This window comes from Biomphalaria glabrata, chromosome 11 (genome assembly GCF_947242115.1).
Source record: "Biomphalaria glabrata chromosome 11, xgBioGlab47.1, whole genome shotgun sequence".
NCBI lineage: Eukaryota > Metazoa > Mollusca > Gastropoda > Planorbidae > Biomphalaria > Biomphalaria glabrata.
Window position 1 is genome coordinate 40,156,870 of NC_074721.1, and position 18,321 is coordinate 40,175,190.

Below are 18,321 nucleotides of genomic sequence, written 5' to 3' on the forward strand. Positions count from 1 at the left end.
GTTATCTGTATAATTTGATTCGCCTGATACTTGGTGCGACTTATTGGCATACCCATCAAATGGAAAATCTTCGCAGGTAGCAGCTTCGGTCCAAGGGACACAATCGTCGTAAGTTTCACCAACAGATTTATTTCCCGAGTAGTCCGCTCCTTTCATCTCTACATTGTAACACATTTCAGAGTCTAGAAAGTAGAATGCAAAAAAAAATTAATTAAAAAAAAGACTAATAGAGACAAATTATTTAGATCTAGATGTGACTAATTCTCACAAATGACATAAGTTGAGATCAGTGTAAATAATGATTCCTAAAGTGGTCTATATAGACCCCCAGGGGTCTACGAAAGTGTAAAAATAAATTGGGGGTCTATGAAGTTACTTTTCATCTACACAGTTCGTGGCTAAAATAATTTATATAAGCCATTAATGTAATTCTTTCATATGATTTGTACCTGAGTTAATCTCTTAAATATTAATCCTGTTATTCAAAAGAAAAAACTGTTGTATTTAATTTCAATACTTATTTAAATAGCTTAATTTTGTCTACATTTGACTGTTTAACAAAACGAAAGACTGTACAGCGTTGATTATTTAAAATTGTTCCTTCCTTCCTTGTCAAACAAGCGCTTGTCTAAGTGGCTTTTTATGACGATATGAAGCCAATTACGCTGGAGGATCATTTGAGACAATGCCACCCTGACAAAATAGACACAGATTGGAAAAAGTTAAAAGTTAAAAATTGAACCACAAAATCTCTCTTCCACATCATATGGAGAAGATGATGGTTTAAAATGAGCGTCTTACAATATCTTTTTCATCATCATTATCTCTTTACTTCTAGCGAAATACGGAAAACTCTAAATATAAAACATTACCAGCCATTGTAGTTTTTAACACTGTTTTACACAAACCTACGTCTGATATTAATAAAAGAATTTCTTTAAGCAACACTACAGTTCAAGGGCACATCGGTGGCATGTGTTATAAAATTTAGAACTTTTTTATGCAGCGGTTCTCAACATTTTATGCTCGGCGACCCCTTTTACAATCCCCCACTTAGCCGCGACCCCCCTCCCCCGCACACACACAGCAATTGTAGAATAAAAAAATAACAATCCATTTTTTTCAATAGTCTTTGGCGACCCCTGGCAAATTGTCAATCGACCCCAAAGGGGGTCGCGACCCACAGGTTGAGAACCCCTGTTTTTATGTAATTCTTTGCAAACGACACATATACAGTTTGGGATCAACGGCGTCACAATTTCTGACAGGGTGTAGCTCTGGGTGCTGCAAACTGCCTAATGGACATTGGCTTTTTATTTTTCCTCAGGGTTAACCCACAAAACCTTTCCCATGTTTGGGTATAGTTGCAAGGCAGCAGAGGTTTGAATTCAGTTTCGCTTTTGCAAGCCAAGGCTAATGACTCTTGAGCCCTTCCTGTTTGAAGCTTGCAGGTTTAGACGACAGTTACTCGCCTTCGACCCTTCTCCTGTTAGTGAAAACAGCTCCGAAGGACTCAATGTTTGAGTCACACGTGAAAGATCAAGAAATAGACCAGAAACTGATGTTTGCCAAAACGTATATGTAATATGTAGCTTTTAATTCATTTTTCACTCTTCAACTCACTACAGTTAGAAATGAGTTTTAAACCAATGTTGGTGAATTGGCAAAAATGTGCAGGTTAAGCAGGGGGGTCTACCGAAAACCAGAAAAAAAAAAACATGGCAAGGGGTCTACGAGACGAAAACATTTTGGTAACCACTGGTGTAAACGATAATCGATCTAATAATTTTAAAAGAGTGACTGCAGAAATTTAGTTGGTCGTGCAAACAACATTCACCCTTGGCTATGGACGTCTCGAGAATACTACTCTAGACAACGTATTGCGTTCGTATCTGTAGATGTATTTGTGTCTGTGGAAGTGTGAGTGTTGTGTCTGTGTGTCTGTTGTGGCCTGTGTCTGTGAGTGTAATAACATGATTTGTAGCTCATTAAGCATTTTTTTGTACAGATATTGTCAATGGTGGTGCACTGTAAAAGGTGTTCTTTTAACTCCCAGTCATTTCTTAGCAGATGTTGTTTTATTATGCCAACATATATGCACCATATAAATACCAATAAATTGGTAGATTAGTTTCTATCATGTACACAACATTTTAATGGGGTTAGGATCCTACCGATTAAATTACAAAAAAACAACATCATAGATAGTGAGGGGAATAAAGTAGATGATTATGAAGATATTAAGAATATTTATACAAAACACTTCACTACTATATACAGCGAAGAGCCAGTATATACTGATGCTCAAGATAATTTTCTAAAATTTTGCAATCAGCTGGACAAGACAGATGAAGATCTTTTAGGGAGTGCATTTACGCTAGACGAACTCAGGACTGCCCTAGACTCGACTAAGAACAATAAATCACCCGGTCCAGATGGCTAAACATTTGAACTCTATAAAACCTTCTTCCCCCTGCTTGGTCCTCTCATACTTCGACTATATAGCGACGCCATTAAACTGGGACAATTTCCTCCAATTTTTAACGAAGCATACATCACACTTTTACCTAAGAAATCTGAAAATAACACTTCACCTAGCGACTATAGGCCCATTTCACTTCTCCACACGGACTATAAACTTCTCACAAAAATGATTTTCCTAAGAATGAAACCACTCATAAACCAACTTATCGGACATAACCAGTACTGTTGTATCCCGGACAGAAACATAGACGGGATGACGCATTTTTTACGGGATTTTATCATGTACAGTAAGGATAAAAACCTCAATGTGTCTCTTTTATCTGTAGATCAAGAAAAAGCCTTTGACCGAGTAAGCCATAGCTTCTTGTTCAAGGTGCTTGAGAAATGTAAAATAAGTTCCCTGTTAATCAGATATATAAAGCTTGTCTATACCAATGCAACAAGTAGATTGATAATTAATCATTCTCTCAGTAGGAGTATCCTCATACAAAGGTCTGTCAGACAGGGTTGTCCCTTATCCCCCTTCTTGTATATCCTTTGCTTGGAACCCTTCTTGGAATCTGTAAGATCTGACCCCTCTATTATTGGGATAAATATACCGGGTCGTTCCTTCTCAACCATCAAAGTCAAAGCCTATGCGGATGATACAACCTTTTTTCCATCTTCAGAGCAAGATATGGAGAATATACTAAAGAAATTTACACTTTTCGGAGAAGCTAGTGGTTCAAAAATAAATCCTGTGTAATGGGACTAGGGAAATGGAAATTCAAAGAGAATTACGCTTTCAGAATTGTTGATAAAATCAAGATTTGTGGTATTGTCTATACCTGTAATCCTTTGTTCTATTGTAAAGACCAGTGGGAGAATATTTTTGTCAAAGCCTCAAACATAATTAAACGTTATCAGCACACAGGTTCTACAATATTTGGTAGAGCTGTATTGATAAATAGTTTGGTCATTCCAAAGATTGTCTATTTAGCTAACATTACAGAGCCACCTTCTAAATTCATAAACAAGCTGAACAAGTTAGTTAGAAGCTTTATATTTAAAAACACTATTAGGAGCATTAAGCACACTACACTCATTCAAAACAAAGAGGATGGGGGGATAAACTTGCAAGATGTTAAAACAAAAATACATTCGCTAAGGCTAAAATTTGTAGGTCAAGTAGTTAGGAACCCAACAAACTTTCCCTTGACAACTTACTATTATGGTTTAAGATTAAGTAGTCTTCTTCCAATACACAATGATACTCCTCACTATTTTGGTACAGTCACTCATCCATTTTACAGATCTATTTCAAGAATTTTACCTGGTAATGAACATTTAATACACAACAAAGCCAAAGAATCATACACAACACTTAAAAAGCTGTTACAGGAAAGCCTAGTGAATAGGATTAAGTGGGGGAGAGTTCTTGGGGTGACAGAATGCAAGGACACATTCATAAACCTACACAGCAAACATATCCCACCAAAAGCTAGAGAGATTAGTTATAGACTTATCTTTGGGATGACCCCTATGGTTAGAAGACGGGCAAATGACCGTGAATGTATATTATGCCACCTTGAAAATGCTGATAATGAGAAACATATGTATTTGGAATGTCCATTATTCCTTCAAGTTAGAAGTACTGTAATGGACCTATTGGAAGCAAACTGTGGCAATTATGTGAATGTTAACTTGTCTATTATTTTAAACAAGCTGCCAAAACTAAAAAATAAAATGATACATAACTTTAACTTGATTATTGTTTCCGAATACAGGAATCTTGTTTGGGCTAGCTGGCTCAAATGTCTACATAATAATAAGGTGTTTAATACTAATCACTTGGAATTAACATTTAGAAAAATAATGGACTTTAGGGTAGAGAATGATCTAGTTTGATTTTTATATACCTGTACAATGCTCATGTAGTTTTCCAGAAATAGGGTGTTGGGGGTCAGGGATATCTGATATTGTGTTGATTGTTCTGGAGTAGAGTATACTTGTATCATTTTTCTGTCTTTAGGGGGTTCATTGGTTAGGTAGTATGTCTTTGATATTAAATAATATTTCTATTACTATTATTATATTTTTAGGTTAATCACTTTTCAATTGTTTATGATTTAATACTTGTGAATTATGATAACTTACAAATAAAAACATATAAAAAAAAAAAAAAAGCCCACAAAAGAGGCGAGATGGCCCATAAAAGAGGCACATAAAGCCCAAAAAAGAGGCAAAGAAAAGAGGCCTAAGGCCCAAGGATTCCTATGGTGATAAAGATAAAACTGAATAGCGGAAATTCTGAGGTTTCCTTTTTAAAAAAAAAAATAGTGAAAAGAACCTATATACATTTAATGGTAACATCGATTACGACTCATGTAATTGCTTTAACCAGCTTTAACCACTTATAATTGATGATTATATATGTATAGTATTACATATAATTAAAGATCCAGACTGTAGGACAACAATAATAAATGTGTGTGATTGGAAATAATTTTTGTTTGGGTCAACTTTCATGCTTAGAACATAGCTCAGTGCGCTATGTCCAATCACCATGTGGACAAGTTGGAAAGTGAGAAAAGGGGGGGGGGGATATTCTCGGCGAAGGCCTGCGTGCTGCCCTGTCATAAGCACTAAAAAAAAAAAGTCGATCAAAAACCTAAACTACAACTCGAGACTCCATGATGGAAGGCCGACATTTTTTTACATACAAAAATAAGGCCACATAAGAACAGAGGCAAAGGCTCAAGGATGTAAAGAGTTGAGAGTCAATGTCATCAGTTATTATTTAGAAATGAAACGTAAAATATTTAACTCCTTAACTACAAGATGGCTACTCTAATTTCAATACTCTTATTTTTCAATATTTTCTGCTCTATATATTGTCTCTTATTGATTTTTGAACATTTCCGTCTTAATATAATTTACCTGGTAATAACTCCACTGTAAAGTTAACTCCATTTTTGTCTGTTACTTCCCACGATGCCCAGTACTCCAATGAGAGATAACTCCCCTCACTTACTAATTGGTAAGGCCAGTCAGTGGTTGGAATTCTGGACAAATAAAGGTTAATGAAAGCAAGAGTTTATGTATAACCTTATCCAACACATTCAGAATTATATAAAATGTTACATAACGCATTCAAAATTATTATTCCAGGCCTTTCTGGGATTAGATATTGATGACTTCAGAACCACTTTTTAATCGGTTTATAAAGGATCAATATATGAGGCTTAGGCTGTGTGAGACGTCCATTGTACCATAGAAGACACAAATTGGGAAGCTTATAGAAACACAATGACTTTAGTAATAATGACATTAAAAAACAATGACATAAGAAACAATGACTTTAGAAGCAATGGCATAAGAAACAATGACATAAAAAACAATGACTTTAGAAACAATGACTTTAGAAACAATTACTTGTAGGGATCCTGCCATTGGTGAACTCTCTTTACCAGAAATTCATCATTTTTATGAAGGTCAAATTTATTCAATGTCAGCCTCAGTTTCGCATCTCCAGGAACCTGAGAACATATCAGATTCTTAAAATGCTGTTATTTTTGAAAGCTAAGTCGGGGTAAACAGTGGATACTTTTATATTTGTTTAATAAAAATATGTTCACGACATTGATATTGTGTAATCTTGCTCTTTGTTTTCTCCTAATTCAGTGGTGACCTCCCTTGTCCTCCAGAAGGTCAAATACGTTTTTGAAACATGGGTCGAGATGACATCAAGGTGAAATGGAACTGATCCTTGGAGCTTCACGCGCTCAGTAGGTAGACCTTTTTAGGGCAGGGTAGCATCACGTTGTGGATGAGTGGTTAACCGTTTAACTCAAGTCAGGTACCCATTAGAATTGGGTGGACTCAAAGCGCCCTAAAAATAGCGAAATTCAAAATCCCAGTCTTCACCTTGATTTAAACTCAGGACTCCAGGTTCGGAAGCCAAGCGCTTAACCACTCAGCCACAGCGGCCCCAACGTCAATTATAGGAAATTAACTATTTAGTTTGCAATCGAATAATATTATAAAGGAATAACTTCTACAGCATTGAGAAATATAAATAAGCTTTGTTTTTTTAAATAACGATTATTTAATATTTGGTTTTCATTTAAGGTTCTTAAAGACTTACATTGAAGTCATACAAACATCTTCTGTTCGGTTCTCTGTGTCCAGCGAAGCCAGGCGTAGTGATGGTCACGGATCTGTTGGTCAGAGTTAGATTGACCACGTTGTTACAACCTGGAGGCAAATGTAACAGTATTAATCTCTTTATGACAAGATGGCTGTCAGGCTTAAGCGTGTAGGCTGGACACAAGGTCAAGGCTAGACGTAAGAACGTGGCGTCACAAGATCAGATGAAAACGAGTGCAGGTCCATGCGCGTGAGTTAGGTGAGGTCACAAAAAAAAGGCGGGAAAAGAAAGGTGAAAGCCAGGAGAGCGTGGGCGTGAAATGAAGGCTCTAGAGTCTAGAGGCTTTGGGGAAGAGATTATAAAAAAAGATAGGTGAAGTTTTTTAGTTGGTCAGTTAGAGTCAGAACTGAGAAAGCAAGCGCTGGATACGTTCTAGAGCAGCGGTTCTCAACCTTTTAAGCTCGGCGACCCCTTTTTACAATCCCCCAATCTGCATCGACTCCCCCCCCCCACCCACACATACAGCAATAAAAGAATAGACAATAAAAATCCATATTTTCGATGGTCTTAGGCGACCCCTGGCAAATTGTCAATCGACCCCCCAAGGGGGTCGCGACCCACACGTTGAGAACCCCTGCTCTAGACTCTAGAGGTTTTGGGGAAGAGATTATAAAAAAAAAAGATAGTTGAAGTTTTTTAGTTGGTCAGCTAGAGTTAGAATTGAGAACGCAAGCGCTGGATGCGTTCTGGTGGATCTAGTAAAGGTACAAAGTTGGTTAGTTAGCCCACGACCTCACAGCATGGTGACAGACTGTACGTGCTGGTACGAACTTCGCCGAGAGCAAAAGAAACGAAGCTGCATCAGTCAAGAGAAAGAAAAAGAAAGCTGCCCTATTAGCTAGCTCTAAAAAAGATGCATATACATGCACGAGCTGTGGCAAACTCTGCCGCTCCAGAATTGGCTTGATCGATCATTCCAGATTCTGCCCCGTCTCAAGACGAAACCCAAAGCGCATCCATTGTCTTCTGAGACAGAAGGAACCATATATCATAATATAATTGTATCCTGTATCTGTATCTGAATCGTATTTCCTGTGTATATATTTATTGTTTCAAGTTTGAGTTTAAAAGAATTAAACCCAAGACAATCATAAACATATTGGCATTTTATTGCTTCTCAGCAGTGTTTACAGTAAATGAACGGCACCTTTGGAATTTGCAGGTCAGATAATTTGGAGAAAATATAACAGAAGTTTATCTTTTCAAAATAATCATCCAGACCATAACCATTAAAAATACAACATTCGAAGTTAAGGGAGACCATTCATGTTACACTAAGGCTGTGCGACATGGAAGCCAACTTCTGTTATTGGAAATATTTATACACTGAAGCATATCCACAAATAAGAAGCTTTTCGGTGTATCCGATGTACAGATTATGAAAGTATTACTAAGCAAGTATTCTAACAAACCATTTAATATATGTACACCTCTCAGTGCTGTAGATTACGATTTCTAAAGTCCTTTCGTTTGTAGCACAAAACAATTTTCATAATGGACCTCATTTACCAATCGTAAACAAACTACATTTAGTCACGTGATCTTATTGATAAAACAATGGGAAAAAAACTGTCACGTGACAACCATCATGAATTAAACATGAGATCGTAAATTTTATAGAAGAGATAAAGCACCACGTGGCTAAATGTTGTTTGTTTACGGTTGATAAAGCTTCTGATTTACCAAATAATGGAGGCTAAACTTACCATATACAGGAGGCTAAACTTACCATATACAGGAGGCTAAACTTACCAAATACAAGAGGCTAAACTTACCAAATACAGGAGGCTAAACTTACCATAAACAGGAGGCTAAACTTACCATAAACAGGAGGCTAAACTTACCATAAACAGGAGGCTAAACTTACCAAATACAGGAAGCTAAACTTACCGTAAACAGGAGGCTAAACTTACCATAAACAGGAGGCTAAACTTATCATAAACAGGAAGCTAAACTTACCATAAACAGGAGACTAAACTTACCATAAACAGGAAGCTAAACTTACCATAAACAGGAGGCTAAACTTTCCATAAACAGAAGGTTAACTTACCATAAACAGGAAGCTAAACTTACCATAAACAGGAAGCTAAACTTACCATAAACAGGAGACTAAACTTTCCATAAACAGGAGGTTAAACTTACCATAAACAGGAAGCTAAACTTACCATAAACAGGAAGCTAAACTTACCATAAACAGGAGGCTAAACTTACCATAAACAGGAGGCTAAACTTACCATAAACAGGAGGCTAAACTTACCATAAACAGGAGGCTAAACTTACCATAAACATGAGGTTAAACTTACCAAATACAGGAAGCTAAACTTACCATAAACAGGAGGCTAAACTTACAATAAACAGGAGGCTAAACTTACCATAAACAGGAGGCTAAACTTACCATAAACAGGAGGCTAAACTTACCATAAACAGGAGGCTAAACTTACCAAATACAGGAAGCTAAACTTACCGTAAACAGGAGGCTAAACTTACCATAAACAGGAGGCTAAACTTACCATAAACAGGAAGCTAAACTTACCATAAACAGGAGACTAAACTTACCATAAACAGGAAGCTAAACTTACCATAAACAGGAGGCTAAACTTTCCATAAACAGAAGGTTTAACTTACCATAAACAGGAAGCTAAACTTACCATAAACAGGAAGCTAAACTTACCATAAACAGGAGACTAAACTTTCCATAAACAGGAGGTTAAACTTACCATAAACAGGAAGCTAAACTTACCATAAACAGGAAGCTAAACTTACCATAAACAGGAGGCTAAACTTACCATAAACAGGAGACTAAACTTACCATAAACAGGAGGCTAAACTTACCATAAACAGGAGGCTAAACTTACCATAAACAGGAGGCTAAACTTACCATAAACAGGAGGCTAAACTTACCATAAACAGGAGGCTAAACTTACCATAAACAGGAGGTTGATAGTAGCACTGGTAATGGAGAAACGAGTTGGAATAGAAGTAACTCATAGGAGGTGCAGGGCCGAACTTGTGAGACTTGTCAGACCAGAGCGTGAACACAGATCTCGTGCTCCTCATGCCTGGAGACACCAAACCAAAAAACAAAATGGCAGCAAACTCAAACTTGTGGAACATTTTGGGTCTGGCCGAAGTGATAATTTTAAAATAGATATTTCTGGATATTTTTTTTATTACCTTTTCATCTATTAGTAACCCTTTAACCCTTAGAGTGCTGAGCTGTTTTCAAATAATTGCATACAACATGAAATTACAATACAATAACTACCACACGCGTTTTAAGGGTTAAAATGTTGGTTCAGTTTATATAGTTATATAATTATTTTCTTATAGATAAACATTTTTAATAAATGTATTTAACAGTTTCTTTCATAATTAATGATTTCAAAATTTCTGCCTTTTTTAGATTTTGTAGAGCTATTAACGTATTGTCACGTAATAATAAATGTCAAGATCAAGCTTCTTTTGATTGTACATGTTTACATTTCGAGGAATAACAGTAATTTCCAAATAGAACTAAAAATAGCTACGAGAGTTTAATAATCAAGATTTTTTCCAATAGTTAATTATGGTTCTATGGTGAAGCTAATTGATATTCATACAAGGGAGGACAAAAGCGAGATGAGTAGATAAGTTTGAAGCTTCTTGTCAAGTCTATTTTTGTGAATCTATTAATAAAATTTAGTTATATTTTGGGTTAATAGTGTGAATTTAATATTTTCTTGATTTTTTACTAGGATTTGTTGTTGTCGTTGTTGTTGTCGTTGTTGCCGTTGTTGTTGTTCTTGTTGTTGTTGTTGTCGTTGTTGTTGTTGTCGTTGTTGTTGTTGTCGTCGTTGTTGTTGATGTTGATGTTGTTGTCGTCGTTGTTGTTGATGTTGATGTTGTTGTCGTTGTTGTTGTTGTTGTTGTTGTTGTTGTTGTTGTTGTCGTCGTTGTCGTCGTTGTTGTAGTTTTTGTTGTCGTCGTTGTTGTTGTTGTTGTTGTCGTCGTCGTTGTTTTTGTTGTTGTTGTTGTCGTCGTCGTCGTTGTTGTCACTGTTGTTGTTGTCGTTGTTGTTGTCGTCGTCGTTGTTGTTGTCGTTGTTGTTGTTGTTGTTGTTGTTGTTGTTGTCGTCGTTGTTGTTGTTGTCGTTGTTGTTGTTGTTGTTGTTGTTATTGTTGTAATCGTTGTTGTTGTTGTTGTTGTTGTCGTCGTCGTTGTTGTTGTCGCTGTTGTTGTTGTCGATGTTGTCGTTGTTGTTGTCGTTGTTGACGTCGTTGTTGTTGTTGTCGTTGTTGTCGTCGTTGTTGTTGTCGTTGCTGATGTCGTTGTCGTTGTCGTAGTTCTTGTTGTTGTTGTCGTTGTTGTTGTTGTCGTTGTTGTAGTTGTCGTTGTTGTTGTCGTTGTTGTTGTCGTTGTTGTCGTTGTTGTTGTTGTTGTTGTCGTCATCGTTGTTGTTGTTGTTGAGGTTTTTGTTGTCGTTTTTGTTGTTTTTGTTATTGTAAATAGGAATTATGTTGTTATTTAATTTTACAAACTTTTCCGACTTTATTTTAAACGTAAGTAATCAAATGGAACCTTAATACTCATAAACATTTAATTGTACCATCCCACAGTAGTAGTACACCTTACCTTACTCATGTAGAAATCTAAACAATAATACTATGATAGGAGCTGTCTAGAGTATATAATACTACAAACTGAGAGGGTATAACCAAGGGATGCATAAGGGACCAATATATCAATAGTTCTATGAGTTTGGAAGACTATGGAATATGATATCAATAGGTTCAAGTGATTAAACATGACTACAATTTCTATAATAGTAAATTAGCGCATCAGTTCCTGGACAAACCTCGAACAGTTGGGCAGCCGGCATAACTTTTGTCTATCAGTCGAAAGGGGTCAGCGTTGGGAAGGTCAATGGTCGTGCCGAAATGCTCTTTATCCTTGCAGCAGAAGTTCATGGTCACTTCCGGTCCGTTGATCTGAATGTCTCCGAGGACACCGCTGGAGAGGGGCAGACTTTTGGTCAGGAATTGGATGCCGCCATCTTTAAAGACTGCAAATTAAAATGTTGGAAATTAATGTTTAGACATGTAGATTAGTAATATATAAGTGGAGTCATCTATTACCAGGTACCTATGCACTGTTGGTGTCTCTAGCTCATTTACTTTGTTATTGTGTTGCAGTGTGACTTGACTTGGTATGACTTACTTAATATGAAGATAGTAGAACTGCTATCAAGACTAACCCAATATGGAGAAAGAAAAGGCGCCCTCAAGAATTACTATATATGCAAATACAAATGGCGTCCTCTGGACTTATTTAATATGGGAATAGAAAAGACATTGATAAAACCTACTTAATATTGAAATACAACTGGAGCCCTCTGGACTTACATAATTCGGATTTATAAGAGGCCTCCTCTTGACTAGTTTACTATGGACTTGCAAGTGCCATTATAAAAGGCGTCCTCAAGACCTATTTTATTTGGAGTAAGAAGGAACCCTCAAGACCTATTTTATTTGGTGCCCTCAAGACCTATTTTTATTTGGAGTCAGAAGGTGCCCTCAAGACCTACTTTATTTGGTACCCCCAAGACATTTTATATTTGGTGCACTCAAGACATATTTGGTGCCTTCAAGACCTATTTTATTTCGTCCCATCAAGACCTATTTTATTTGGTGCACTGAAGACCTATTTTATTTGGTGCCCTCAAGACCTATTTTATTTGGTGCCCTCAAGACCTATTTTATTTGGTGCCATGAAGACCTATTTTATTTGGTGCCCTCAAGACATATTTTATTTGATCCCCTCAAGACATTTTATATTTGGTGCCCTCAAGACATATTTTATTTGGTCCCCTCAAGACCTATTTTATTTGGTGCCCTCAATACTTATTTTATTTGGTGCTCTCAAGACATATTTTATTTGGTGCCATCAAGACCTATTTTATTTGGTGCCCTCAAGACCTAATTTTATTTGGTGCCCTCAAGACATATTTTATTTGGTGCTCTCAAGACCTATTTTATTTGGTGCCCTCAAGTCCTATTTTATTTGGTACTCTGAAAACCTACTTTAGACTTACTTCCCCCGCATTCCACTCCAACGGGTCTCACGAAACAAAAGCCGCCCCCGACAGGCCAAGTTGACCAGTCCATGTCTCCTGGATTCTCAGGTCCAGTCTTGGAACAGAACAAGATGGTCATCACGTGTCCGTTCACCGAATACAACTCGGGCACTGGCTCTTGCCTTGGACCGTAAGTCACGTTGACGGACAACCTGCCAGGCACGGGTTCAAACCCTCGTGGACAGCGCTCATTACCATAAAGTACCATTGGTGTTTTAGGCCACTGGAGACTGGTAGAAGCTGCAAGCAAAGGAATAAACTTTAGAGATGGACTCGATCCAGAATTAAAGTTTGCATGTCTAAATATTGGCAAACCCAGAACCTATAACATACATAAAGTAAAAAGGAAAGATTGTATAGCATATTGTTATAACCCTATTCGCGACGCAAAAGGGTTAACTGTGTGTGATCAGCTGACATATGTGACACAGGCCAGTAATACAGTTTGGCGTGCTATATTGAAAGGCAAGGGACAGTACTGGCATGAACTTTGTACGTGAATAGCGCCCGTGCTATGGTCATCTGATCATAAGCCTACACAGACCAAAGACACAGTGTGTAAGAAAGCGGCAGTTCAAGACCGGAGAGCGTTGAGACCGGGACAGTTAGTCAGCCATGAAGTCGGTCCTGGTGCAGTCCTCCAGTGAAACGTACGAGTCCAGGAAGAGACAGTAGAGTTGATGAGTTTAGTACAGTGATATACAGTCTAACGTTGTAGCAGTTGATTGTGTTGCCAATTGTGTCGTATTGGCTGTTTTATTTGACCCTTATTAAAGTACCAGATTATTTGGAGCCTTGTTGTCAGGTTCTTGATGTGATGTATTGTGTTGTGTTTAGCAGTGTTTACAGAAGGCCTGATTAGGAGAGAGAATCGTTGCAATATTATATATATAGATTGTCGGGGTATTTTGTAAGTAATGGGATTTAGATTTATGTATCGGGTATTTTATAATCTAAAACAAAAAAATGGAATACCAGACCTAAGCTGATGACAAGAGCTTTAGAGCAATGATAAGATAGAAGATTGCTAGGAAATAAAAAAAAAGGATAAACTTTTCAATGAGAGTATAACGCCATTATGGTATGTTTCATAACAAACTTTTGAAGAATTATTTATGACTACTGCTATGTATTATATGCACGCCTGTCACTCGAATATTAAACTTTTATAGCACCATAACAATTTATATCTCATAATTGATTTCGTATACAATAATTCTATTCTAACAAGTTTCTGTTCATTGTTCTAAGTCTGGATATTAACGATACAGGAATAGAATCTATCACAGAGAATACCAGGATGTCTGCCTGGTCGAGCGGTGTGCACTTCGAACAGTCGTCACCATGGTCCCGAGTTCAAATCTTGCCCACCGTCATGCTCTGCCGTATTGTAGAGAGCTTGGCTTGTAAAGTTATCTCCCTTTCCGAAGAAACATACAATAGGAGCGAAGCAATATAAACCTGGTGTAGCGTAGTCTCAAAAAATATAAAGCGTTTCAGACCTTGCTATCAATAGGGCAGGTAATGTCAAAGTCATATGTTTGTATGGTACTCAGTTAACGAGGGTGTCATGTGGCCACCACAACGACCAATTTGCTTTCCTCAACTATGTCAGGTATCCATTAGAAATGGGTGGGCTCAGGGGCGTCTTACAATTCCCGAAATTCAAATTCCCAGTTTTCATCGAGATTCGAATACGAAACCCCTCGGTTCGGAAGCCAAGCGCTTTACCACTCAGCCACCAAACCCCCCAGCCGTATCGCACATTCCTATTGAAGTCACTGAGAGTTTAAAGAAGAATTATATATGCATATGCCTTCTTTTTTTTGTTATCTATTTTCAATCCATTTTGATTTTTTTTCTGAATGTTTTAAAGAGTTTGAAGCAAAAATCTGTATGTATTTATAGGCTACATGTGGGACACTTACGTCCGTTGATCTGGGATTTACAGTTTGTCTCAGGGTCAAGGTGATCAGGGCAGACACATTGACACTTCCCATGATACAGCGTATGATAGCCGGGTGAGCAATCTGTGGTTGCGTTGTGGCAGAATTTTTCTGAAAGGTAAGCACAAAAGACAGTCTGTATTTTTACAAAGCTTATATCAACTCACTCTGTCTTTCTATCTGTCTATCTTTCCGGTAAAAAGTGTATCAAGTTGAAACTTCCCACGATTATTCATTGGCATAGACAAGCATGAATCAATAAAACAAAAGAATCAATTAGTCAATTAATTACTGGTAATTAATTATTTTGTTTGATACCAACAAGGGAAACTAATATTTTAGTATTACAGATATGGCTAAATTTGTTGGGTTTAGTCCCATTAAATAATTGTTAACGCTATTTCTCGCTAGCACATTCTCCGATCAAGTTGATACTTTAAATAATTAAATATTTTACCTAAAAATACATGAATCAATAAAAAAATCCCCTATGAAATAATTAATCATTGGTAATTAATTATTTTATTTCATATCGAATAAGGGAACATAACGTGTATGTATATAATTGCTTGATATAGTTTAAAGGGCGGAGTTCTTCCCCTTTAGATAAGCTTTGTTGTTGTTTTTTAAGAATTTTTTATTTTATTTCGCTTGTTGGTGTTATGGGCAAAGCCTTTCGTGCATAATTTAAAATATTTTGTAAACAGCTGGTTCCTAGTCCCGGAGGATTCTAGCTACCCGTCGCCTCAGTGTGGGGCCTCCGTGGAAATGTCTAGTAGTGGAACTAGATAGGCTAAGTATGAGTAGCGAACCAGGGCGCAGCAGGATACCCAGGCTGAGCTTTTCGTTGTTGTTTTTTTTGTGTGTGTGTTTTTTTTTTATCTCACTCGCGTTGGGGGTTGAACAAAAGCCAGAACCCATTCCAACAAGTCCGCCACACCGTTCCACGCAGGGGGCCGTCATCAGTTAGCCGTTAAGCTGGAGTGGAGGTCCTTACACAGAATAGTGGCGGTTACAGTATAGGAATATGAGGCAATCTCCCCATGGTTAGCGATGTTCTCGGCCAGTTATAGCGAGTGGGGTCTAGGAACGGGGGGCGGTGCGCTGTGTACGTGGTACGGCCCGATTTCTAGTCCAGTCATTATGGCCGTCACTGCTGGGAGCCCTCAGACAGGACAGGGGTGAAGAGACCCATGTCCAGGCCTGGTTGTTTGGAAAAAAGCCTTTCTAACAATCAACGAGATAATGGACTTCATTGAAGATTCCTAATCCTGTTCCTCATTCATTCAGTGACTGGATGCGGAGCAAGGTCCGGCCCCAATGTTGTTTTTTTTTTTTGTGGACTTTTGTAATTTATCTTCCTGGCGTTCACAAACGCACTTGTTCTCATAGTAATAATTGTTAACATAAAAAAGGTTCTGTTAGAAATGGATAAGACGGCATAATACGCATGTCAAATTAAGTCTACTAAAGGAAGAGGCTTCACTTTCAATACTATTTGTGAGAGACATTCGAGGTGAGTATAGTCCGTCCCGGTTAAAAGGCGTTTTGTCATTATTTATTACGCATATGTTGCCATCACAATGGCGTGAGAGTTGGGAAAGATTAAACCCATCTGACATAGGCTAAGAAAGTCGAGTAGAAAAGGCAAAGATAGTAGAGTAGAAAAGGCAAGAAAGTCGAGTAGAAAAGGCAAAGAAAGTCGAGTAGAAAAGGCAAAGATAGTAGAGTAGAAAAGGCAAGAAAGTCGAGTAGAAAAGACAAAGATAGTAGAGTAGAAAAGGCAAGAAAGTCGAGTAGAAAAGACAAAGATAGTAGAGTAGAAAAGGCAAAGAAAGTCGAGTAGAAAAGACAAAGATAGTAGAGTAGAAAAGGCAAGAAAGTCGAGTAGAAAAGGCAAAGAAAGTCGAGTAGAAAAGGCAAAGATAGTAAGGTAGAAAAGGCAAAGATAGTTGAGTAGAAAAGACAAAGAAAGTCGAGTAGAAAAGGCAAAGAAAGTCGAGTAGAAAAGGCAATGATAGTAGAGTAGAAAAGGCAAAGAAAGTCGAGTAGAAAAGGCAAAGATAGTTGAGTAGAAAAGGCTAAGAAAGTCGAGTAGAAAAGGCAAAGATAGTTGAGTAGAAAAGGCAAAGATAGTCGAGTAAGAAAGGCAAAGATAGTCGAGTAGAAAAGGCAAAGATAGTCGAGTAGAAAAGGCAAAGATAGTCGAGTAGAAAAGGCAAAGATAGTCGAGTAGAAAAGGCAAAGATAGTCGAGTAGAAAAGGCAAAGATAGTCGAGTAGAAAAGGCAAAGATAGTTGAGTAGAAAAGGCAAAGATAGTCGAGTAAGAAAGGCAAAGATAGTCGAGTAGAAAAGGCAAAGATAGTCGAGTAAGAAAGGCAAAGATAGTCAAGTAGAAAAGGCAAAGATAGTTGAGTAGAAAAGGCAAAGATAGTCAAGTAGAAAAGACAAAGATAGTTGAGTAGAAAAGGCAAAGAAAGTCGAGTAGAATTGCGTTTTGAAAATGTGCTTAAAAAAAGCTTTGTGTCGTCACGTGCAAAAACTGTATTTATTTTTAGAGTTCTTTTAACTTAAAGAATGTAAAATTATGAAATTCTTCTCGTCTCCATTTCCCGTTGCTAGGACATCGCGCCCGCTATGACACCCCTCTATATATATCCCAGTTTGTGAAACTTTGATTCACATCTATATAACAAAAGCACACACACTTTCTATTTGTATCTTAAATAGTATTGAACACGGCCTATAATTAGGTTTGTATTACGTAAGTACAGGACGTATATTTATTCACCATTACACTTGTAGATTCTGGACAATTCGTAAAAGACGACATTTTCCTCTGAGAAATGTAATGACGTTTGGAAAAGGTCGTCTCTGATTGGGGTGAATGTCTCCATTCCGTCAGAGTTCCAGGTCTGAGGAGGAAAGACATGGACAAAATGAAATCAAGGTCAAGGACAACAGGCCAGAAGATATCCAGCATCCTCGTATGTATAATTCCTTGTTTAGTATGAAGCCACCAAGTCACGTAGCCAGCCCCAGTGTTTACCGATATCTATGCGCTGTGAACTAGTTCTAGTGTATATTAAATGAAGTCAATTAAGTGATTTTTATCACGAGAGTGAGTGAATGTATTGTTTGTGTTGGAACTAATGGCGTTAATCTTTTACCTTTAAATATAATAGTGCTATACTTTAACACAGGGTTGCCCAACCTAATTTGACCTGCGGGCCATTTAAATTTCCGACACTCGTGTCGCGGGCCATATGAACGATAAGTTACAGAAACGAAATGAAATTGACCTGAAACTATTTTGTTAGAAACTTGTGCATCTAGTACATTAATTAATGAGGTATTGGAAGTTTATTTTTTTAAGCGTCGGAAACTTGCCTTATTTCTCTACTTAAAATGAGAACCACTCTGTAGCTAGCTTTACCAACCAGTCATTGCCTAGTCTCTCTTTGGTAAATATTCCCATCAATCCTCCAATCTCTAGGCGTAGTTTAACAATTTTCTATTCGCAGCTCACAATAAGAAAGCCGTAACATTTGTTTTATTGTCTGTTAATGTGTAGTTCTTTAAAAAAAAA

General features: G+C 37.4%; 1 protein-coding gene across 1 annotated transcript in view; it reads right to left on the minus strand.

Annotated features, from left to right (window-relative positions):
- Nucleotides 1-17,641, minus strand: part of LOC106054940 (uncharacterized) — a 37,509-nt gene extending 19,868 nt beyond the window's left edge. Inside the window, exons 1-9 of the mRNA XM_056003950.1 lie at nucleotides 17,524-17,641; nucleotides 14,714-14,842; nucleotides 12,744-13,025; nucleotides 11,508-11,714; nucleotides 9,598-9,732; nucleotides 6,611-6,720; nucleotides 5,899-6,002; nucleotides 5,404-5,528; nucleotides 53-182 (exon numbers count right to left, since the gene is read on the minus strand). Of these exons, the coding sequence (XP_055859925.1) occupies nucleotides 53-182; nucleotides 5,404-5,528; nucleotides 5,899-6,002; nucleotides 6,611-6,720; nucleotides 9,598-9,732; nucleotides 11,508-11,714; nucleotides 12,744-13,025; nucleotides 14,714-14,842; nucleotides 17,524-17,629 (1,328 nt within the window). The 5' untranslated portion in view covers nucleotides 17,630-17,641. The remainder of the gene's footprint in view (nucleotides 1-52; nucleotides 183-5,403; nucleotides 5,529-5,898; nucleotides 6,003-6,610; nucleotides 6,721-9,597; nucleotides 9,733-11,507; nucleotides 11,715-12,743; nucleotides 13,026-14,713; nucleotides 14,843-17,523) is intronic.
- Between the last annotated feature and the right edge of the window lie 680 nt (nucleotides 17,642-18,321).